The sequence below is a fragment of the Gymnoscopelus microlampas genome, assembly GCF_963454915.1.
Source record: "Gymnoscopelus microlampas genome assembly, chromosome: 10".
NCBI lineage: Eukaryota > Metazoa > Chordata > Actinopteri > Myctophiformes > Myctophidae > Gymnoscopelus > Gymnoscopelus microlampas.
In genome coordinates, this window is record NC_139947.1 from 46,747,953 (window position 1) to 46,772,549 (window position 24,597).

At 43.0% G+C, this 24,597-nt stretch overlaps 1 protein-coding gene across 3 annotated transcripts in view; it reads right to left on the reverse strand.

The window, feature by feature from the left end:
• Positions 1 to 3,020: 3,020 nt before the first annotated feature.
• The window catches only part of slco4a1 (solute carrier organic anion transporter family, member 4A1), a 58,277-nt gene continuing 36,700 nt past the window's right edge, over positions 3,021 to 24,597 (reverse strand). For 2 of the 3 annotated variants that reach the window (XM_084069910.1, XM_084069911.1), the window contains exons 2-12: positions 16,958 to 18,112; positions 15,590 to 15,680; positions 15,306 to 15,427; positions 14,014 to 14,125; positions 11,523 to 11,677; positions 10,497 to 10,791; positions 8,666 to 8,828; positions 6,901 to 7,082; positions 6,457 to 6,521; positions 4,247 to 4,395; positions 3,021 to 3,360 (exon numbers count right to left, since the gene is read on the reverse strand). In XM_084069910.1, the coding sequence (XP_083926036.1) occupies positions 3,178 to 3,360; positions 4,247 to 4,395; positions 6,457 to 6,521; positions 6,901 to 7,082; positions 8,666 to 8,828; positions 10,497 to 10,791; positions 11,523 to 11,677; positions 14,014 to 14,125; positions 15,306 to 15,427; positions 15,590 to 15,680; positions 16,958 to 17,810 (2,370 nt within the window). In that variant the 5' untranslated portion in view covers positions 17,811 to 18,112 and the 3' untranslated portion in view covers positions 3,021 to 3,177. Of the gene's footprint in view, positions 3,361 to 4,246; positions 4,396 to 6,456; positions 6,522 to 6,900; positions 7,083 to 8,665; positions 8,829 to 10,496; positions 10,792 to 11,522; positions 11,678 to 14,013; positions 14,126 to 15,305; positions 15,428 to 15,589; positions 15,681 to 16,957; positions 18,113 to 20,944; positions 21,205 to 24,597 lie in introns of those variants that run through there. The other variant, XM_084069909.1, reaches the window with a different exon arrangement.

Below are 24,597 nucleotides of genomic sequence, written 5' to 3' on the forward strand. Positions count from 1 at the left end.
TCCAGCAGTTTGAAAGATTATCTCCGGACACACTGACACATGCACACGCACTCGCACACACACAGACCCTCTTATGGATGACTCGCCGAGCGTGTGACATAATGCAATGCGATACAGTGCGAGGGTGCGGACTAGCCAACACCAACTTAGGACTCCTGGTTCGCTGCACTCCACTCATCTCCTATCCAACATCAGGGTCCAGAGTTCTGCAGTGTTGCTAACTCCACTGTCACGCCACAGTGTGTATATGTAGGTGGTGCGTCTATTTCTCCTAGCTGTGCCTCGGGTTGGCTCCCACAGTGTCACTTTGCTCGTCATCAGTTCCGGATGCCTGACACAGTGCCCAGACAGTCTCATCCTTCTCTCCCTGCTTGTCTGTGACCGGCTTCTGATGTGGTCCACCCATGTGATATCAAGTGCCATTCATAGCATTCTGTGTAGATGCCAACCAGGGCCTTTTGCTGCTGTACTGTGAGAGTTCACGTCTTGGCCCTGTACAGCAGTACTGGTTCTGTTGTAACCACAAACAGTTATAATGCAATAACATGACAGTATGCCGTTTTCAACATGGCTCAACCATGACCCCTAGTGTCGTAAATCAGAATTAAATTCCTTTTTCATGGAAGCCATATTGACATGAAATTGTAGGGTAAACACAACAAGTGTTAAGAATGCTATTAAGGTTTCAATTCCATACTGTATAGAGCCTTTCCAGTGAGCAAGATTGCACAATAGCAGCACCCTGATACTGACCAGGATACTGACATCAATATACTGACACCTAGCCTGGCATGGCCAGACTATTTGTCTGGTTTTCCAGGCTAACTAACACCAGGATACTGACCGGGATATTGTAACCAGGATACTGACAAGGATGCTGACACCAGGATACTGACCAGGATACTGACACCACCAAGACTAGGATACTGACACCACCAGGACTAGGATACTGACACCAGAACTACAGTATACTGACACCAGGACTATGATACTGACACTAGGATACTGATACCAGGATACTGAGCAGGATACTGACACCAGGACACTGACACCCGGATACTGACAACAGGACACTGATACCAGGATAGCTACTGAGCAGGATACTGACACATAGCATCACAAATAATCAAATATTAGGCTTGTCTGACCATTTATGGGTTATCCAGCAATGTAGTTATCACAAAAGTATCTTTAATGCACAAGGCAATTTACACAGCTTTTGTTTACAGGCTTCATTCACTAGTTGAGGCAAGGTGATATGAAGTCTGTCTCAAGACCCACACTGATCTGCCTCTCATTTGTGGTTGAATTTGTTCTGGGGTGGGTAAGCCAATCAGAGTACAAGTGACATCTCACGTTGTGTTTTTAATTATTTATTTTGCAGTATAAACCTGTGTAAATGTTTAAAATGTGTCAATGTGAGACTAAAATGACGTAATTACGTATTTTCTGTATAAAAATGAAACCGAAAATACAATATCTGAAAGTATCTTGATACAAAATGTATTTTTTTCTGTCCCAGCCAATATACAAAAAAAAGTATTTGAAACACGTATTTGAAATACATGTATTTAAAATATTATTACCAGTGCCCCCCCCCCCCCCCCCACACACACACACACACACACACACACACACACACACACACACACAATTCACGACACAAATTCATTTGCGGTTCAAATTTTGTTTTTAGAAACATCTCATAAAAAAAATCTTCAATTTCAATTCAACAAAAACAATTTTACAGTTTTCCAAAGCTTGGGGTGTCATTGAATGATACATGTACATGGACTGCATTTACACACTCACATGGAAAAGACCAGCCTCAAAATGAATGCCAGCCAACACGCGAGGAATAGAAGGTCTCGCAAGGAAGTTCATGACACCAGGCAACATATATTCAGATTTAACACATAAACAACAATGACAGACAGGTTGGAGAGTTGGCGGGCACGTCCTACTGTAGAGTGTCCACTTAATACTCTTTATACAAATCTGTCTTCCCATCGGTCTTGAACACATATCAAATGAATGCAGGAAAAAGGTGGTGTTAATCTGATTATAAATAAATTATTGGTACATAAATAAGATGGAAATAAAAATGTTGAGCAAAGCTGCTTTGGCACATCCATAGCCTGCGCTACAATTATTAGGTCCAGATAACATTGCCGTTGTCTTATACTGCACTTGTGCCAACTGTGCATTTGTCATTGACAGGTCCAACTTTACATGCACTTTTCATGACATCTTTCTTTCTCGTGTTGCACGTATGTTTTAGGATGTCAGTGCTATCAGTTAAAGTGCAGCTAGGAATTGTGTAGAAGCCAGAGAATTCTGGCATCAAATTCTGGCATACAAAAACAGATTAATCTACTGTTGGATTGGGAAAAGCACTGAGTCATAATAGTTTCTCCTCTCTGTTTTGTAACAATTGAACTCCAGCCAATGGTACAGTAGGCTATATAAATCTGACCTACAAAACATACACATGGTCTTCCCTTGTTAAAATATATTTGTGCTGATGTATGTTTAAAATATGATATACTATATATGATATGGAAATTACCTGGTTTACCCGTTAAATAGTGGCATTGAGCACTTTGTGTACAAGACCCCAGATACAAAATAAAGCAGTGCAGCCATCTTACCAGGGAAACAACAGAAGGAATATCACAGTAAATGCCTTTCTCAACATTATAAATGCTTCATACGTATGGCATAATACAGTGTGACACACAAAACACTGACTGTAGTCATTCCATTGTCTTGACATAAAAAAAATACCATCAAACTGTTCTCATTCTGCATCAAACATACATTCCAAATTGTTTGTTTTGTGTTTGTCCTCCTGTGGAAATGCTTTTTAGCGACATAGAAATGTGTGCAAGTCAAACCCGCACGCATGCACATGGACATACATGATGATAAGTAGAGCTTATGTTGGGCAGTTGTTTGTATGTGTCTGTGTGTGTGAGTCCATAATGTATGTCTGTGTTTTTTTTTGGGGGGGGGGGGGTATTGTTGACACAGGCCGTCGGTATATAGAGAAAGCACCCTGCCCACAAGCGCACGCACACGCAACCGCCCACCCACGCATTCAAGAATCAGTCGGTATACGCTCTATCGCATGCACACAAAGTCAGCAGCCAGTCAGCGGTCTGTCTTCCAGGGTCATCACCTGGCATGGATATTGGCGATGACGCCGTCCTGAGGCAGCTCGTCTTTGATGGGCAGGTCACCAACGCCTCCTCCGCCATCCCCTGCCCCGTGGTCCGTGCTCTCGCAACTGCTCTGAGGGGACTCCGGAGGAGGCTGGTACATTACACTGGCCAACAGGAAGAAGATTGTCCCCAGTGTCTGCCGCGGGCATAGGAGAAATGAAAGGCGAGGCAGAGAGATTAAATTAAATTGAGCAGTATAAGTGTTCATTCAAGCTACCCTTGTTTTGAAGAAAGTACACCTGTATACTGGTGGGGAGCTATTGGCTACCAGGAGAAACCTGTCTGGACATTCTAGAAATATGATGAATATAAATTGCAAAAATAGCAGATCTACAAACTTACATTTATGTCAGCTTGTAGATCTGCTATTTTTTTGCAATTTTTCTGACCTTGTTGAATCTTGCCACTGACTAATCCATATTACAATAAAACACTAAAACTAACTACACCTTTTCTTTTTAAAAATGCTAAACTACAATAACCTTGCTGTAAACTAGCAATGATGGCGCAGTATTGTGCTGGGTGGGTCCCTGCTGTCACTTGCTATTTACAGTAAGCAAGGTAAACATGAGGTAATACATGAAATGCATAGAACTAGTAATCTAGGATCATAGGTAAACTAAGAATTTATCATCAGTATTAACTGTATAATATCAAAAAATAAATAATCTGTACATTGAAACTATACACACTAGGATGCCAGGTCTACAAATTAATCTGGCATCTGTCTACATAACATGCTATCTAAATTACATTTTAGCCATAAGCCTGCACGGTCGTCAAGGCTAGGGCAAGTGCTACGACAAGTGCTATGGTCTAAGGTGGAGTCTGAAGAGGTGAGTCTTCAGATTACGGTGGAAGATTGGGAGTGAGTCTGCAGTTCTAACTGCAATGGGGAGTTCGTTCCACAGTTTAGGAGCCAGAAGGGAGAAGAGTCTGGGATGCGTGGAGCTACATTCCACCTATAACATGACATCATGTAAACACACACAATGTCTAATTGCAGACTAGTCTGTTATTACCTTATATATAATGCCAGCTATTAGTGTGTACCGACTCATGGCAGAGTTGTGGTAGACGTAACAGGAGCCCTGCTCTCCACACTGGTCCTGCCACAGCAAGCAGGACAGATCAATCACTGAACCAAAGGCTATTGGTCCGGGGATACCACCTATAGGCCAAACAACAACCAGTATTAGACAGGTTTGACACACCAATAAACGAATGCATACGCGTTTCAGCTATGAAAACATAGCATATACATATTTTTGATATGTATACTGGATTTTGGGTCTAGCACTCCACTGAGAAAACCCATTGTTGATGTGCAACCTCTTTTTCTTATTTATTAAGACAGGGCTATTGGACACTGGATGACATTTACTATTACCATGGTGAAGTTATATCCCTCAGACAGACAGACAGACAGACAGACAGACAGGCAGACAGACAGACAGACAGACAGACAGACAGACAGACAGACAGACAGGAAGTAGGGTGCCACGATGTGTTGATGTTTCCACCAACTAATAAATTCCTATTGAAAATAAATGATATAACAGCAACACTGGATGCGCATAGTCTGCTTTACTTCAGTTTGTGTGTCTGATTTAAATCATTCCATTACCATTGTCAACCAGTAGGTGTCTACTCCACACGCCTGCATTGGGCCATTCAAGTAAACAGAGAGTTATCAACTCAGAGCGCAAGGATAAATATCCTTTGTGAAATGTGAAAAGAATGTCTACAGATTTGTTGTGAAGTAAATAAAGCTGTTGACAAGTAACCTAGCTCAGAGCCTTCTTTCTCGCCCTACTCTCGTTATATGATAACGAGAGTACACTACACTATGCTGTCTCTCCTGTAAAGACCAGTGGTTCTCAACCAGTGGTCCGGGGACCACCAGTGGTCCTTGAGGAGGTAACCAAATGGACCCTTATAGATCTTTAACTACAGGTCCATACAATTCTACACAATTAGAGAATGTAGAAGAATTGTTATTTTGATCAACGTTTGCCTGTTATCTCTCCTATTGGTACCACATCAATACAGCATGGAATTGTGGACAAAATCTTATACAACGATAATGCTCTGGTAAACCACCCGGGTAAACCACCCAGGTCGCGGAATTAAATTAAGGGTTCGAGGCCTATCAGGCTCGAAGCCTTATTACATCTCTACACTTTCGCTATTCTTCCGCCACTTTTTGCAGTTCTGGCCTAACCGTGCATACGCTTTTTACGAAACTCGGCAATATGGTAGAGGGCTATACCAAACGGCCAAGGCCAGAAACTCAAAACCATCGGCCAAAGGGTGGCGCTGTAGCAATCAATTGAAAAATGCCAACTTTGAACAGGTACAACTCATGCCCTGTTTGACCTACAGCCATGAAACTTCGATACACATATGCGTCTCTTCATGCCCGACAACTTTCTTGTTTTTTGACCTCTGACCTTTGACCTTTAGATCTCCCACCATTTTGAATTACAGTATATGAAAAACAGTAAAAATCTATCTCCTCCTGGGATCTTTGAGCAATCTGCACGAAACGTTTTACACATGAACTTTGGACCTATGCCGACAGACGTGAAAATGTGTTGAGGTCTCTTTCTCTGCCTCTCTCCCCCTCTCTCTCTCTCTCTCTCTCTCTCTCTCTCTCTCTCTCTAACCCGCTTGCAGCTATATTTTCATTTCAAATAGAATTCCGCGACCGGGGTGGTTTACCAGGATAAGGTATCCTGGTACCGGAATATCAACATATGGCGTACAATGACCAGACTCCGGCAGCTTGCCATACGTGTACGCTTGTTTGATCTTGGCAGACTGAGAAATGTTTCTGCCGGAGATGTCTTTTATGCTCTGGCCATGCTTCTGGTTTATATGCGCCTCTTCTACCATTCTGATCTTTCGGGTCAGCTCCTGCTTCCTGCTGTTCCAGTGTTACGTACACTTGGTATTGCTTCTCTTTCTTCCGCTTATACTCTTCCCTCAGACCATCTCCTTTTAGAATTAAAATTGAAACTGTGTTATCGGTGGCCAAGTCATGTAATCGTGTATGCCACACACCGTGTAACACCAGCCACCGTGGCAACCCAGACAGACAGACAGACAGACAGACAGACAGACAGACAGACAGACAGACAGACAGACAGACAGACAGACAGACAGACAGACAGACAGACAGACACATTCTGTGCACATCTACAGCAGAAAAATGACACATTTGGCCTACCCAGTGAGCGCACCACAATCCACTGGATGCCAAGTCCGAAAGACCTCTGACTGTCTGGCACACACCTAAAGAGGGCAACAGATATACATGTCAGACACATACTCTACTGACATGCTGTTAATGCTGTGAATAGAGTCCAGAGGTAAGCACGCACATCCCAAAATGTCAGACCTGATGAAGGCGATTGCCGAAACTATTTAATACTGGGAGCTAACAGTGTGCTAACAGTGTGCTAACAGTGTCCTTTCCGTTAATGCTGTGAAACCTTATTGCAACAAATGGAATACTCTCTCACTTCCACAGTCAATGGACTAAACATGCCAGACCACCAGTATGGTTCTTTAAGCACCCCCACCCCTTCACATTTTATCATGTATAAAATGCATTGCACATACTGTAGTACTATCACATGTATCTGTTGGAGGATTTCCGTTCCCCACCAACCTGAGTGTGGCAGTGAGTGCTGGGATGCTACAGAGGAAGGTGAAGCTGATGATGATGAAGAGGAAGGAGAGGAAGGTTGGCATATGGTGGCAGGTGCTGGAGCACTTCCCTGCCAGTGCCAAGCCCTCCCCAAGCCCACCCCGGGACACGTTGCCCATCACACAGCTGCATCCAGAGTACACCTAGTAACACACAGATAGAGACAGCGCTGTAGGTGTAAGCTCAGTGCTTGTTGGCTGTCAAAAGGCACACAGCTCTATGCTGAACACATCTACATTAGATAGATAGGTAAATAGATCCCAAGGAAATTCTATAACAATAAAAGGAAATTCCAGGAATAATCTTTTAAATGTTACACTTCTACATTTATAAAAGTAATGGGTCGCACTCAGAGTGGCAAGAGTGAGTATTATTCTGTCTCTAAAATGAACAAACGTTTTGGCTATCCAACCTTCATCAGTATGTACTTCTACATTTAACCTCTTCCTAGCTTACATCACTATTTACATTTTTTTATTCAACATATTTTGTAGCTCGGCTATTTTCACTATTTGTCGTATGACGAAGTATAAAGGACTTAAGTGGTTAATAGTCTTATAGGTTCTGTTTAAAAAAAACAGGGGAAGAAGGTGGGTCAGAAGAAACTTCCATTACCAGCTAAAACTGGTAATGGATAGGAAGGCTGACATATCAGTTGAAACAAAGATAAATCGTACATAAACTGTAACAAGTTAACCTGCAGATAAACTATTTGACGTACAACAAAGTATAGGGTTTATGTCCTAGATATTCAACTGGCAGGCCAAATCCTGCCCCTAGGGAACTATATTGTGGCCCCTGGAACATATTTCATATTCCATAGTAATATGCTAAATAATTATTGGACGGTTGGTTGTACAATAACAATGACCATTTTGAATGTTTATCATAACCGTTAACCAAAACTTGTTAACGGTTAATTAACCATTAACTAAAGAATAAAATGTAGGCTACTATTAAGAGGAATGTCTGTGACTCACTCAGCGTCCCAAATTAACATCCGCCAGGACTGCATCTGCAGTATTACAGGAACCCAGTATAACCAAACGCGGGTAAATGTAATCTTTGAGAAAATTATGGAGACTGGGCACAAACAATAAGGAAAAAATATTTCCTTTTCTACTCCTTTTACAATCGTGCCCCCCTGCCTATCTAGTTGAATACCCCTGGTTTAATTGGTTAAGGCATCGGCATTAGAAAGAGAGCTAGCGTTGACTGAAGGACGAGAAGTAACACCAATCTGACTGATTAGCTGCTTCCCGGACTCCTAATCAGGTGTGGATTACCTTTCGTTCTAGGATGACAGGGACCAAACAAATGGCTGAGGCATGCTTCCAGCCCTGAAAGGGTCTAATTAGAAACGTTACTGGTGTGTTTAAATGGCCTGCTAGCTTTCATTTTATTATATTACTTTAAGGTTGGCGGCCTGCTATAATTTCTGTATGGATTATGTGCCATGACAAAACTATGGTCCCAACGTCATCCATCTCCAAAAATACCAACAATACTATTGCATTCATTGACTTAGTTACTCAGTAACTCAGAAACAATTCACTAACTCAAACAACCTGCTTTCCTATAGAAAGTACAAGAAGAAAGTCCGCCATTGACCGTTATGTAATGTATATCAAATGCCTGACATATATCCTTTTGGAGACAAAACCATCAAGTCCAGTTCAGCTTTTATCTATGAAGATCTTTGCCCCGGGGAGGGCTTTTGCTGCACCTGTCTGCCCGTTGAGAGCTCAGTGCGGTTGACTGCGCTGCAGCCGGCATGGCAGGGAGAGTAATACATGACACCGTCCGTCCCACACACAGGATTATACAGCTCTCTGAGGCAGCTACAGCCTGCGTTACAGCCCACGGTCAGGGTGATATCCAGGGAGGAGCTGAAGACGAGGACAGGAAGGGAGGAAAGAGGTGAAAAGGGGAGACAGTGAAATTGACAGAGTTTTAAAGAAACAACACAAACGAGGGAGGAAGAAATGAAGAGAAACATGTGCAGCATTCAACAGGTTTTCAAAGTGGGGGACCCCATTCATAAGAGTATTGTGTCACTTTTACCACTTTCAAACTGATGTCCCTATTTAGGGCATGTCATTATTGTAAAACATTTTCAAAATATTCCAACCAACAAAAAAAAAAGCGCAGATCTACATTGATTTTTGTAGTGATTTTTTTAAAAAGCCATTCCAGCTTTCACAAAAGGGGGGGGGGGGGGGGGGGGGGGTCACACAACAGGCTACAGTATGGCTATTTGGGGGACCATGGCACGGCATGGAAATGTTTAGGAACTCCTATATTATTCAGCAGACAAGTGCGATCATTCCCTGTGTTGGTAATATGATAATCTGAGTTCCAGAAATTCTCGCATACAAAGGAAGGATGATGGCATAGTATCGCATAACAACACCTCTGAGTGCCTGGACAGGTCTTTAACCATTCAAAACCCATATGGGTAACTGGAGTCCCTCAGCGCTCAATACTATCAATACAATACTGTCTTTTCTGTTTTCTGTTACTGTGGGGAAGCTTTCGCTGAAAATAGCCGATCGACAAGCTCACAACGCGATTGTACAGGATTAAAGAGGTGGTGCAATGGTTTCGCACTTTTTCAGTTTTTCATGTGTCTATGAGGTTGATAGAACTTCATTAAGCCCCCTGGTGGTGTTTTTATGGTGTTTTATGTCTTCTCTGACTATTTTGAGTTTCTTCCTGGAGGCTGAAACCTTGAGTGTCAATAGCAAAACCGCACTTTAATGACACAGTAAAATTACACCCTCCCCTCATTATCATAACACAACAGATGTGGGCATGAGGAGGAGGAGGGACTAGGACAGGTGGGTGGTGCTAAGGTGGTGGTGGAGGAGGTGCTAAGGTGAGAACCAGGTATACTTAATGAACTGGAGGCGTGTCCACATAAAAACATAATTTTAACACTTTCTGTACACTTTTTTGACAAAAATCTTCCTTCTAGTATAACCATAATACCTGTTGATTATGTTTTAGGGGGGGGGGGGGGAATCACTGAAAATCACGGCAGTGGTTAAGAAGGACCGGCCTCGTTACATAAGCCAATGTAATGATGAAGTTTATAACATTAGTTAATTACATTATCCAACGTAATGACACTGCTCATTAAATTGGATAGAGTGCTGATCTACATGCTGGAGCATCTCTGATCCAGCCAGATGTCTCCGTCCATGAACTCTGTTTAAGATGAGCTGTGGTTGGTTGGGTTACACCATAATCAATATGAAAGTAAGTATATAAGTAGTAAACAGAGACTACAAAAAAATGATGGCATGATTTGCTGATTAAAACAGCCTGATTTATCCTGTAGGAACTCACTTAATCATTAATGTATGCTATATTCTATATTTACTATTCTATACTTTTTTTTTTACAATTCTTGACAATAATATAATGACACCTTCTGATCTTGGCCGCTGCCCCACAGGGGGCCCTGGACCCCATGTTGGGAACCCCTATAATGGAGCAAGAATACCTAAAATAAAATAGTGTCTCCAACTGTCCATGGCGTTTGGGAGCCGCACCTGTTTCGCAGGCGTAGGTTTCTGGGCTGGTCGTACAGGTACTTGCTCTGGTCAGTGTTGTTGCCAGGATACTGGTCCGGTCGCTGGTTCTGTATCAGGGTGCCGTGGTAGGGTGCCGTGACCCCGGCCATTGGCAAGTTGGGGCAGTGGATGAGGAAGATGAAGATGGCCAGCAGGCTGATCATGGCACACACCATACAGAAGCGGATGATGCCCCTGCAGCGCAGGTTCATTCGCTTCACGATGTAGCCGCCCAGGAAGGTTCCACCTCCGCCCGCTGGCACCACCATGTAACCTGAGTTGGGGGAGAAACTCTGGATGAAGCAGGCTCCTATAGCCTCTAAATGCTCTAGTGCAGTGGTTCCTTTCCGCTGGAGACCCAAAAGAGAAATTTGGTGTCTCCCCAGGACCCAAACGTATATAAATATACATCACGTAATACATATTAATTGCTTAAGCCCTATTTAGAAAAAAAAGAAAAAGAAAATACCAGTAGACGATCTACAAGCTCACAATGCATCACAAATCTTCACAATGCGACACGACGGCATGTAGATCAGCTATTTTCACTATTTCTGACATTTCTGAAATTGTTTAAAAATGTCTTTGCGGGGGATTTTTTTTTATTTGATGTATTTTTTAATGTAAAAATGGGCTATTTATTCGCGACCCATAAAAATTGGATCACAACCCCATGGTTAGGAAACACTGCAGAGCTGCTCATTTGCTCATTGATATAGAATGGTAAATAAACTGTTGACTGGGACTATGTTTGATGTGTCCCAATCTCTGATATTAATGGACACTTGCCAGCCAATCAGAAATAAGTATCATCCGTGGCCATGTTATGAGTATATATTATCGTATGTAAGTGTGTCAGCATCCTTGGGTAAATAAATAGTGGAATAGCTGAGGTATTGCAGTAAGCAAATCATCAGAGCATACAGTACAGTACAGTACAGTACAGTACAGTACAGTACAGTACAGTACAGTACTATGTTGACTTTTACTGTACATGTCTCTCACCAAACCACATGGCAGCTTCTGATGCACTGAGATTGAACTGGGCCTCTAAGAACTTGGGACCAAAGGTGGACATGCCAGCGATGAGGGTGGCTTCTGTGGCTCCAGCCAGGCACAGAAAGAGGAAGGTAGGGTTCTTTAACAGGAGAAGAACCGATCTGGAGCGAGAGAGAGGGAGAGAGAGAGAGAGAGAGAGAGAGAGAGAGAGAGAGAGAGAGAGAGAGAGAGAGAGAGAGAGAAGAGGAGAAGGTTTTAATTTAATGTGATGTCCTAAGTGACTCTTATGGTTAGGTCCATTTGTACACATTCACAGTTACATTAACTCTTTGGATTGGTGTATAAAAAAAACAGGAAATTGAAAACTTAATTTGCTAATCCTCAATTTCATTTTTTAATTAAACCATGACAAAGTAATCTCTGCTATAAGGACCACCCCCTTTGGAGATGTTCCTAATCCAGTAGAGATAAACACTTTAGTGCGCAAGTCCCTAAGATATATGTCCATGTTATGTAATGTGATGTGATGTGATTACTGCCTTGCTGCCTACAGTAGCTGTAATCCCTCGTTGCCATGGAGCCGTTTCCCAGTTGCATTTGCAAGTCATCATAGTAAACATGTGTAAACAGAGTGCTAAATGTAAAGAGTGAGTGGGGAAGGAGGAGGACCGACAATCAACATCAGCTTGTGGATGTAGTGTAGGTAGAGGGGCTCCTTTCCTTTTAGCAGCATTAATCCATTAAAACCTGGAACGCATCCGTGTGTCATTTTTTGTGAATTATTTGGCTATTTTTTTTTTTATCGTTGTGTAAATCTTTGAATACATGTATGTATATATTAAACATATACGTACATGTATTCAAAGATTTACACAAAGATTTTAGTTAAAAATGTTTTTTTAACTAAAATCTTTGCTTCTGGGGGGATTCTAATGTCCTCTAAATCCTAACAGTTTTTTTTTTATCTTTTTTTTTTTGTGCTATAATCGGTCTTAAAGGGTTAACGAAGCATCATGTTCTGCAGGACATGGAAGTCATATACCCTCAGTTGTCAGCCTGCAGATTGATCATCCAAGCATGTGTACGCGCCAATTCTCACAAGGCGGTCCATTTAAATTTGTCGCCCTCCTTGATCTCTACTTCTATGCTGCCAAACACACCGCTGCTGCCAAAGCTTTGCCTCCACCTTTCTGCTTCAGAGCCTTGCATGGCTTAAAGGTTATACTGAAATGTCTATGCTTTGGGCACACTCTTGGATACCAATGGGGGGCTTCTGCATCATGCTGCCTGGTTTAGTTTAGCATGCTGTTTGGCTAATTCAGGGAGCATCTTAAGAGTGGAGCCATCAGCAGTTTAACTGTATTCCATTTGTTGCAATAAATAGTTACATCTATGATCAGTGTATTCCTGACTGAAATGCTATAATTCGCTATAGTCACCCTACCACATTAAACTGATTTCTACTGCATACTTAAATCCTAGTCAGCAGTTTACATTAGTGTTAACTACAGTACACTGTTTGCATCAACTATTAATAATTGATTTGTTGCATTGTAGTGTATTTGCTTGTGTTTGTATTTGTAATTTGGTTCACATTTGTGTGGGTTTTTAGTGTTACACCAAATGAAAGTTAGGTGAATTGACTCTCAGAATTTTGACTCTCGCCCCATTTCCATTGGCAAGGTGTCACGGTCCGCTCCGCGGGCCGTGGACTCATTGCCCTTATATGGTCGTGGACACTTTAGGCCTGTTCTTTAGGCCTGTCACGGTCCGCTCCTCGGGCCGTGGACTCTGACTTTATTATTTAGACCTTCCTGCCCTTATAAGGTCTTGGACTTATTAGGCCTTGTTCTGTTCTGTACCTAGTCTTGTTATTCTGTTACTCTGTTGTTGTTGCCCAGCGTTTGTTCTGTACCTTATTTTATAGTCTTGTTTCCTGTTCTGCTTAGTTAGTGTTACCTTGTCTCACCTCCCTGTTGAGTCATGTTCTCCTCCTGTGTCCTCTTAGTCCCTCAGCCTATCCCAGTGTTGATTGTCTGTTGAGTTCACCTGTGTCTTATTATTTCCCTGTCTATTTAAGCCCTGTGTTTGCTACCTGTCCTTGCTTGTTCATTGTATTATGTTGCGTGCGTTACCTTGTGAGTTCAGTCCCTTGCCTGTGTTATCACCTTTTGAGTTATTAAACCCGTTAAACCGACCAGTTCTGCCTCTGTCTCTCCTGCACTTGGGTCCTACAATCCTGCCCGGACTCAAACCGGGACACAAGGTACCAAACCACACGACACAACACCACCTACTTGTGCCGCCGTTTCCATTACAAGGACCTGGTGGCTTAGTGGTGTCAAAGGGGTCAAAATGGGTGCCTGTTTTGGCACTACTCCAGGATAGGTCTGAGCTATATGCCAAACGGGGCCAAAGCAGAGACGTAACCATAGAGTTAAATTAACAGTGAAGATTCTACTGTGTACAGTTCTGTCTGCAGGGTTGAGCATCCTACCTGGGCATGTCCTTGACTGATTTGCCAAACTGAGGGTCCGAGGCGGTGGTATGGCTGCCATCTTTGAGCTGGTGGGCTTCAGAAACCCTCATGGCCACGTACTTCTGTGAGCCTGTAATGGAGGGGCACACAACAATGAAGAAAAATCTGTTTACAGCAAAATTGCAATAGTTCTTTAGTAGTATTTTACCTGGTAACTGATATGAAGAATAAACACTGTAAACAATAACGTGTGCTCAACCCAAAGCTAACAAGAAAATCAGTGAGAGATCCTGCAGCCACACCACACGCCTTCAGATTTTTTTTTTACAAAAATGATTTAGTTTTAAGCTTTTAGCTGTAGTAACCTAATTTATTTTGCATGCCAAAGTTTTCTAAGCTTGTTGAAATAGGACTTATTTCGCTTCCTTTATGTATTTCTTTACTTTGTTTCTTAAACTCTTGTATAACAAACTAATTACATAACTATAACAAACTCCTGTTCCTTTTGCTGAAATCCCCAGAAAGTTTTGTAAAGTGTTCCTCCAGGGCCATTTCCATTGGTGATTCATTAGTAACTGCTTTTAAGAACGTAGTTTTAAAAAGTTTGCATGCTTGTTCAGTATCGCCAATTTGTAACACCGAAGACCAATCTTTTTTTTTTAGCATCTCACAAAGACTTGTTTATGTGTACAAATTGGGTGTACAATAAAACCGCTCTGTTGGGCGGGCACAGGTGTAAAGTATGCAAGAGTTCTGCAAATGATTGATGTTTCTCTTGTCCGAACACTCTTCCTTCACTTTTTTAGCTTAGATATTATAATGAATGGTGGATGAATCATGACAAATGTTTTCACTGTCCATTTGGCTGCTTTCTGCGAGCAGCACATGGAAAACATAGACCAGGAGTGTATTTTTTCCGGAACACACACACACACACACACACACACACACACACACACACACACACACACACACACACACACACACACACACACACACACACACACACACACACACACACACACACACACACACACACACACACACACACACACACACACACACACTCACACACACACTCATCTCTGGGACATGTCTTAACGCATCTGGTGGAATCACAAGCGTTGTCTACAGTGGCCGCAATCAGGCGTATCAATCTGGGAGGGCCTAGATTCAATCTGACTCACCCAATAACCCATATATCCAGCCGCCCTTGCTTCATCTCCACAGTGTGTGAAGCCTGATTTATACTTAGTTGTATGACGGTGTCTCGCTGCAAAAACATTCATAATACTATTTTCGGTTAATACCGGGTAGTTGTCGTGGGTAGCCCAGGATGGGGAAAGCAATGATCAACGATGCAGCCCCTCCTGCTAGGAAGCCAATCCACCAGGCCCCCACCCACAATGGATTCTCCGGAGTTACCTCTGTCCTGCAGACACATGAATACATTAATGGATAAAGCACAATACATCAAGAATGGAGAGGGTTTATTCATCACTCACTCATAAACATACAATCAGTGACATGGTAGTAGACACGGGTCTAAGGCAACATCAACACAATATTCCATTCCATTGCAAGAGAGACTTACTTCAGGCCGATCTCTGTGTAGATGGTGAGGAAGTATCCCCCCAGCAGGTAACCTGCGGCTGGACCCACAATGGCCGCTGTGTAGAAGATCCCTAGAGAGAGAAACCACAGAATCAGAGAGACGGGCCTGACTGTCTAACTTCCTGTTTCTTACTGTCTACTTCCTGTCCTGGGGGGTTAAAAGGATTCTATTGTTCCCTGATATATTTTTCCAAGAATTACCTTTTTCGGGGGGGGGGGGTTGGGGTCAAAGTGACCAGGCAGGCTTGTTGAGAAAGCATTGATATAATTGGTGTATTAATGTATTTCATTGTTTTAATTTCTTTCCCCCTTTTAATAAAACGTACTATGGCTCATCAAAAACATTTACAAGCAAGTATTTGGTATTATATATTGCTTTATTTAACTGAAATGTGTGTGCGTACCTTTGTGTACTGTATGTGTGCGTATCTTTATGTATTTAACTTAAAGTATTATTCATTAGTATTATTCAACACAATGGTTCTCCTTATGGCCTAATATATGGGAACCTTTATGCAAAGGTCCTCCATTATGAACGTATTTGTTTGGGTCAGGTTGTTATGCAAGAAGGGAACATAAATGACCATGGGTCACGGTATTACAGGGAATGGTTTACAGTTCAGTGTGTGTGTGTGTGTGTGTGTGTGTGTGTGTGTGTGTGTGTGTGTGTGTGTGTCCATTTAAGTGGTTGCTTTCAGTTATTTCTCAGTCATTTCTCAAGAGCCTGTGGTGGTTTCGAACTAACAATCGACCCATATTTGACACATCATATTGTTCAATGAAGCAATGTGTCCTGTGGGAAAAACATATATTGTAATGATGCCCCTGCGGGGTTGATGTGTCATCTCACTGATTTCTGTGCAATTCAAAACATGTATGTCACGCATCCACATGATATGATAGTGAGACATATACAAACCTTGGTGCACAAGTAGATTGATGTATTTACTGTAAGTCTGCATTGTGAGTAAGAAATCCAAATACATGAATGATAAGTGTTGTTTTTTAAATCTGTTGTTATGCTGCATGGTGTGCTGTGAGCCCAGAAGTGAACCCTTGCTGCCTGACTGACACGCACATGCACACGCGCACGCGCACGCACACACACACACACACACACACACACACACACACACACACACACACACACACACACAGCAGAATCCTCAGTGTTACTTAAACTCTGAGAGTGTACAAATTGAACTAAATGAACCCTTACTTTACAGTAGAGTACTAAGTAACCAGAGTCTTGAAGGTCAACACTGATGTGTGAGTCATCAGCTGCTGTGCAGTCATATCTAATTATGAGCAGTTTCAAAAGACAGATAGTGACGAGTACGTGACTCACCTATATAAACTGGTGCATAGTTGGACTTGACATTCTCATCCAGGTATGTGACCCCTAACGTGTACAGAGGGGTAGCGCCAAAGCCGTGCAGAAACTGTCCGAGCATGAACACTAACCGATAGCTGGACAGTCCCCCGCCCTCCTTATCGTGGCACTGGCTGGTGCGGTTGGCCGAGCACATTCCTGTGTGCTCGGGCAGGTTGACCTGGTAGGGGGGAGTGGTGAAGTGGGGCAGGGCGAACACCAGGGATCCCAGCGCCATGATCAGCACCCCCCAGCCCAGCCAGCGGGGCTTGTGTCCCGTACCGCCGAAGTAGCTGACGAACGCCAGGCACACGCAGGCGGCGATGTCGTAGGAGCTGGCGATGAGGCCGGCCTGGTAGCTGCGCAGGTCGAAGCGCCGCTCGATGGAGGTGACCACTGTGTTGATGAAGCCATTGATGATCATGCCCTGCAGGAACGAGGCCACGCACAGGAAGAACAGAACCCAGCGTGGGGTGTTGAACACCTGGATGGCTTTGGGCGTCAGGCCCCCCCAGCCGCACAGCTCCTCGGCAGAGTTAGCCGAGATCAGATTTAACCCCATGGGAGCCCCGGCGCCATGGGGGATCGTCTCTTCCCCATACAGCTGCCCCGGGACTGTAGAGGCCCCGGTGAAAATGATGGGTTGCACCGTGCCATTGGCCGTTGGACTTACGGGGCTCCTGGGGCCCGAGCCTGCAGGACTGGCCGACTGAGAGTCCACAGGGCTGGGGTTGTCCAAGGGAGGACCCTGGCTGAGGGGGCAGTCCTGGAGGTCCAGGAGCTCCTGCATGGAGCTGAAGGAGGCATCGGCATTCAGCAAGACCGGCATCGCCCCACTGAGGGGCACGTCGAGGGGGGAGGGAGTGTCACAAAGACACAGTGCAGAGGTGGGAAGAGCTCTGCTGTATTTCAGGAGTGAGCCAGAACAAGCCTATAGTCAGTTGGGGCTAAATTTGGAACTCAATGTAGCCTTTAGGATGTACTTGGTCTTAAATCTACCTAATCCCAGATCATGTTGCGTGTCCCATGTGTGGAATCTGACACTGCGGTGCAGGTGGTCCTCGCTGCCTCTCTACACAAGAGGTGGGAACGGTCGCTTCATAGTGAGGTCGCTGTCATGTTGCCACTCTCCTAAGGGAAGACGAGAGAGAAGACAGAGATGGAATGGTTAATGAGGGATTTCATGATTTGCGCCACCGCAGTGAAATGAGACGGCAGCAAAGACCACCGATGGTTTTATGAAAAGCGCCTATCTGGAAAATATGCAAATCATTCCACAGTTTAATGATTGAATCAGACACTGAAAAATCAACATCGGCTGGCAGACAAATGGACTGCCCCTCAGAACCATGCCCCATGAATAATCCTTTTTATTGTGATGTGTAGCAGACCGACAGTGTCATCTCTGCCAGCGGTGCGGACCAGTTCATAGTCCACATGATGCCTCTGTACACAATAAAATCCTCAGGGCTAATTTATCCATTTGTAACTCTGAGAGTGCTAGTAGTAAATCATTAGTGACCCTAAGGGTCACTAATGATTTACTATTAGCCAATTACTCTGCCCACCATGGCTGACACCAGGACTCAGGGTACCAACATGGTACACAACTAGTAGAAATACCAAAATGCCTTCCTTCCATGCATGCAAAAATACACCTGAAGAGTGTCAATTTTCAAGTTAAATGAACACTTAATTGAGCACACACACACACACACACACACACACACACACACACACACACACACAAAGTTGTCACAAAGATAGCAGCACAGAGAAAGGGTGTTTACACTTGTACACTTTGGTTAACAACTACACTTGTAACAACGCATGCAGGCAGGCAGGCAGACACACACACACTCACACATTGGATCACACACACTGGTGATCAACCATAAAAGTGCACTCTGCTTCAGCAAGTATTGAGACAGATCACACCTCACACTAACACCACCACTGGCATTGACAGGCTGACAGAGAGGGGTCACTGTGGTTAATAACATGTCATGCATATTGTTAGTAGCACAGAATCAGATTCATAATAGCTATTCAACGAATCAGTGCCACTGAGAATTATATTAGTTATTATGTTACCCTTTATCCGACTGTCGCTTTTTCCTGATGTTGTTTTTCTTTTGCCTTGTGATATGCTCTGATAGTTTGCATGTTATAGTCAAGATGTCTTTGCTTAGGCCTGATAGCTATTGTTTTGGTACAGCTTGTCTTGTTTGATGCAGTAGCTTGTCCTTGTGACATTAGAGTATAACTATGGTCTGATTTCTTGTGTTCGTGGCAGAACTACCGTGCCACCCTAACTGTGTGTCTATGACATCATGTATGAAACCACAACATCACCACCTTTCAATAAGTGTCTCTGACTCATTTGCTTCATCACTGACTGATCCAGAATTCCTCAACAGCACTTAAAACACACTGGTCTGATTATATAGTGTACCTGCATGGTTTATTTATATGCATCTTCAAGTGTCTTGTAAATGAATTGTCCCCAGTGTGTTATTTTATGAAGATTAAGTACTTTCATTTTAACCACACTGAAATACGCTAATCCCACCACAGACTGTATGGTGTTCAGGGATAATAGGCTCTGGTAATGGCAGAGCTGCTTAAATATCATGTCCCTTAAAACAATATGCAGTACTGTATGTTCCAGCCATCTGTTTACACTTTTCTGTAACATTGCACTATGCAAATATCAAGAGTGGCAATGTTTTCTATAGGCAAATTATCATTATCCTCAACATATATTTCCTGTTCTTATGGTGTATGTGTTTAAGTAAGGTAGGTGTGTGTGTGTGTGTGTGTGTGTGTGTGTGTGTGTGTGTGTGTGTGTGTGTGTGTGTGTGTGTGTGTGTGTGTGTGTGTGTGTGTGTGTGTGTGTGACTGTGTGTGCATGTGTGTGTGTGTGTGTTTCTCTCTCCCTTTCTCCATTTATGAGTTAAAGTTACCATATTTGGGTGATTTAGTAGATAAACTTCCACCCCGACCAAGCATCGACTCGGTAGCCATCATGACAGTTAAAGACCGGATTTGAGTGCTTGCTTATTCACCATAATTTCATATTAAAAGCGACCTCAAAGACAGTTAACAACTAAACGCTGTGTACAGCTAGTAGCTACTGTATGTGATGAACACAAGCTCCGGCAATGTCAAGTCACCTTTCACACAATACAATCATCAGCGCTAATTTGTAACTTGTAGTGTACAAATGTAACCAAATGGACCCTTTCAGATTTAACCACATGAACCCCAGCATCCGTATTCTGGGCATGTCATAATAGTCAAACATTCAGCAAAAATGGATGAACATTCTGCAAATTGGATCAACATTCTGCAGAAATGGATGAACATTTTGCAAACATTCTGCAAAAATAGCCAATCTACAAGTAATGACTGAATGAATGAAGCAATGTTTTTTAACCCCACATGACCACAACCACAGGACCTCAAGCAGTTTAAATATGTTCACACACCTTTTAAGCATTGCCTATTAGGCTTCTGCATTACTCTCGTTGCTTTTAATTTATTTTAAATGTACTTTTATGTATATATTTCTTTATTTGTTCTTTATTGTCCTGTCTTTTTAATCTTTTCTTTTTAAACCTCTTCTGTGAAGCGCATTGAACTGCTCTTGATGTACAGTAAGAAATGTGCCGATTGACTATGACATCCAGGACTGGTACAACAGGTACTCTAGCTAAAAATCCTCCTTTCTCATGTTGCTGTTGACAGCAACTTCCCTCTCCCCCGTATTTGCATATGAAACACTATCCAGGTAACAAACATTAACAAAACAAGAAACCCTAAACATCCCAAACACTTACATGAAAACACAATCTACACACTAAAAGAATGAGTGTTCATTCAACTCTCAGAGTGTACCAATGGACCTGTAATTGTCCATTTCTACACCCTCAGAGTTAGAACAATACACCCTCCATTTACCTCCAGTTGTCCTGATGAAAATCAACAGGTTGGACGAGACAGGAACAGGTCACGTTTAGAGATGGAAGACGATGCTATGAAAGACGACTTGGAGAGAGAGTGTAAGGTAACGACAGAAAGGCAGAGAGAGGCGTCCATGCCAGGGTCCTATAAGCTCTGTCTCTCAAATCTTCTTAAAATCTGGCACTGAGGCAGCACATGAGACAAGTTCCCCTGTCTCTTCAGCACTGGCTGTCAAGATACACTGTGGAGTGAAGGGAATGACTGTCAAGACAGACTGCGGAGTGAAGGTACTGCCCCCAGGCTGCATAATCTACTGTACCTGCCAGAAAATAGCTCACTGATTCGGCAGCGTGCGCTAGGCTAGCTCCCTCCCACTGCAGGCCAGCTGGGGTGACTTCCCATAAAGTGAATGCATGAGCAATCAATCACATACTGGACAGAGAATAACACACACTGTACCTTACACACAGTCACACAAACATAAATGAATTGGTGCATAAGATTACTTAAAATGGTATAGCTTCCAAAGGGTGAACACACACACACACACACACACACACACACACACACACACACACACACACACACACACACACACACACACACACACACACACACACACACACACACACACACACACACACACACACACACACACACCAGTATGTTCTCAGTTTGTGTTCAACCACAGCAGATCTCAGGTGTTTCTGACAGTGTTTCTGACGCTTATGGACGATCAAAGTAACGCATACATCATGTATACACATGTTGGATTTAAGCCCTCTAATCACACTCAAGGATGACTCTGCTCTGAGGAAAATTGTGACATTCACCAATGTTGTCATTCATATTTCTCTGTACTGTTCGGACATAGAACTATATCAATATCACATTCAGCTACAGTATTGTAACTTGCCACATATAAACTGTAGAGTAAAATCCTCAGTGTTCATTTACTTACTGCCCTTTATGCCGGCTGGCATGGAGGGCAGCCCCAAAGGATTTCCATCCGTTTCTGTTCTGGGCTAGCCTGGGATCAATACCATTTTCGGGTTTCTGATCCGGTCTGGAGCAGAAATAAGTTTACGTCACCAGGCGGCCGGAACACACAACCGTAACCGCCGGTGCCGTGCACCATCAAAATGATTCCCCTAGTTAAAATGTGTTTAGTTTGGTATAATAGTTTTGTTTCTTTTGGTATAATAATCGTTTGGTATGTCCATCTTTTATTCTAACTCGTGACGCGACTAGCGAGAATAAACTCATTGATTTGCATTATGTGGGGAATAAAGACAATGCGACACCACCGGAACACGATTTTTTAAAACTTTTCTCTAAACTGGATGACAATGTCAGAAGTCATTTACCCACTTCTAACTCTGAGAGTTAAATTAAAACTCGCCAATTATGTCCCGATTTAACCACAATCTTATTTTCAAATAGTTTTCAAAAATTGGAAAAACTATATTCAGAAACTGAAGATCTGCAAGCTCGCAAGTTCAACACGTGGCGCCGTGATCAATTGTAAGCTTATAGATCTATTTAAATTGATTAGAATAGATTTTGCTCTTTTTGACAAAATAAACGGTGGGTCAGCACTCAAATACTGCCATTGGTTGGGCTCTAATCATGGACCCCTCACTACGTAGACAAACGCCCACCGGATTGATGCTGTCACGGTTTGAGTCCGGGCAGGATTGTAGGACCCAAGTGCAGGAGAGACAGAGGCAGAACTGGTCGGTTTAACGGGTTTAATAACTCAAAAGGTGATAACACAGGCAAGGGACTGAACTCACAAGGTAACGCACGCAACATAATACAATGAACAAGCAAGGACAGGTAGCAAACACAGGGTTTAAATAGACAGGGAAATAATAAGACACAGGTGAACTCAACAGACAATCAACACTGGGATAGGCTGAGGGACTAAGAGGACACAGGAGGAGAACATGACTAATCAACAGGGAGGTGAGACAAGGTAACAATAACTAAGCAGAACAGGAGACAAGACTATCTATAAAATAAGGTAAGTAACAGAATAACAAGACTAGGTACAGAACAGAACAAGGCCTAATAAGTCCAAGACCTTATAAGGGCAGGAAGGTCTAAATAATAAAGTCAGAGTCCACGGCCCGAGGAGCGGACCGTGACAGGCCTAAAGAACAGGCCTAAAGTGTCCACGACCATATAAGGGCAATGATTCCACGGCCCGCGGAGCGGACAGTGACAGATGCACAACAACATAGGGCCAATGTTATAAGAGGCTAACGAGCAAGGCTTGTCCAAAGCACCGTTTCGCTGGACAATGCAAAAAAAAAAGAAGACTTGGGCCTCAGCTATCTGCATTCTTTGTCTGCCTTCAGCTGATCACTCATAATAATTGGGGGATAATAAGGTTAAATGACAGCTTGATAGATGGCCAAGAGAGGACACACCTAGTTCCGCTCAGAGACAAGATTGTGTGTGTGTGTGTGTGTGTGTGTGTGTGTGTGTGTGTGTGTGTGTGTGTGAGAAAAAGAAAACGGGTACGCTTCAGGACACATTTCTTAGAGTTCTCCCATTGGCAACAGACCCATTATCTTTGAGTACATGCAGTCAAACCCCTTTAAAGGTAGGGTAAGTGATTTGCGTTGGTTAAAATAAGTGTTAAATAGCTCTATATTCTGATAGTACTCATTGCTATAGAGTGTTTGTTCAGTGAAAGGAGTCTCCTTGTCTCTCCAGCTCTTTATTAAACAGAAAATGCATTTTCGTTTCAGTTTCAGTTTCATTTCCAATTTTATCCAGCCAGGACAGAGAACTCAATCAGGATATAGATTAAACAAGTGAAATTGGAAGTGATGACACTAAGAAATGAGCAGACACAATTGGAACTGGAACACTATACAAATTAAGCTTAAAAATGGGTACTTTCTCCTGATTGGCTGAGATTTTGACACCTACCGAAAAATGTATTTTCTGTTTATTAAAGAGCTGGAGAGACAGGGAGACATCTGTTACTGAAAAAACACTCTATAGCAATGATTACTATCAGAATATAGTATTTTAACCTTTTAACAAAATACTTTTTGTTTTGACCAAAAAATATCACTTACCCTACCTTTAACTAGACCATAATCAAATGACTCTCCTCACATAATAACACAAATATGACAGCCATAACGCCCCATCGGCAGCCGATCATACAGAGGCAAGCAATAGTAATGAGATCAAATCCTACTTGAACATCCCATATGCTCACAGTAAAGACACCAAGCTCTCCAAAATATGAATGACATTTTGAAGAGAGCAGTTGAAAAAGCGAGGCTGAAATAATGCGATGAGAGAACAGAGCAGGAGGAGGCGGGGCTTTGGAGAGCATGTGGTCATGATCAGGTGATGATGGGGAGAGGATGGCCTGGGGTGTGTGATTGCGGAGGGTTGAACTGGGGCACCCTCGCTAACAATGCACCACGGTGGGGCGAGGATGTCCCAGACCGCTGTTTATTTGCAGAGGGGCGATAGTGCATACACATCCTAAAGCACAACTGGGTTTTTTTATATCAAATTCTCTCTTGTGCCTTTTCATTTCTGTTTTCAAAGGGAGATCAGAGCGACACGCTGAGTTTGAGTTAGCCTTAGGGTCTCCTCCTGCCTAACAGTTCCTTCTA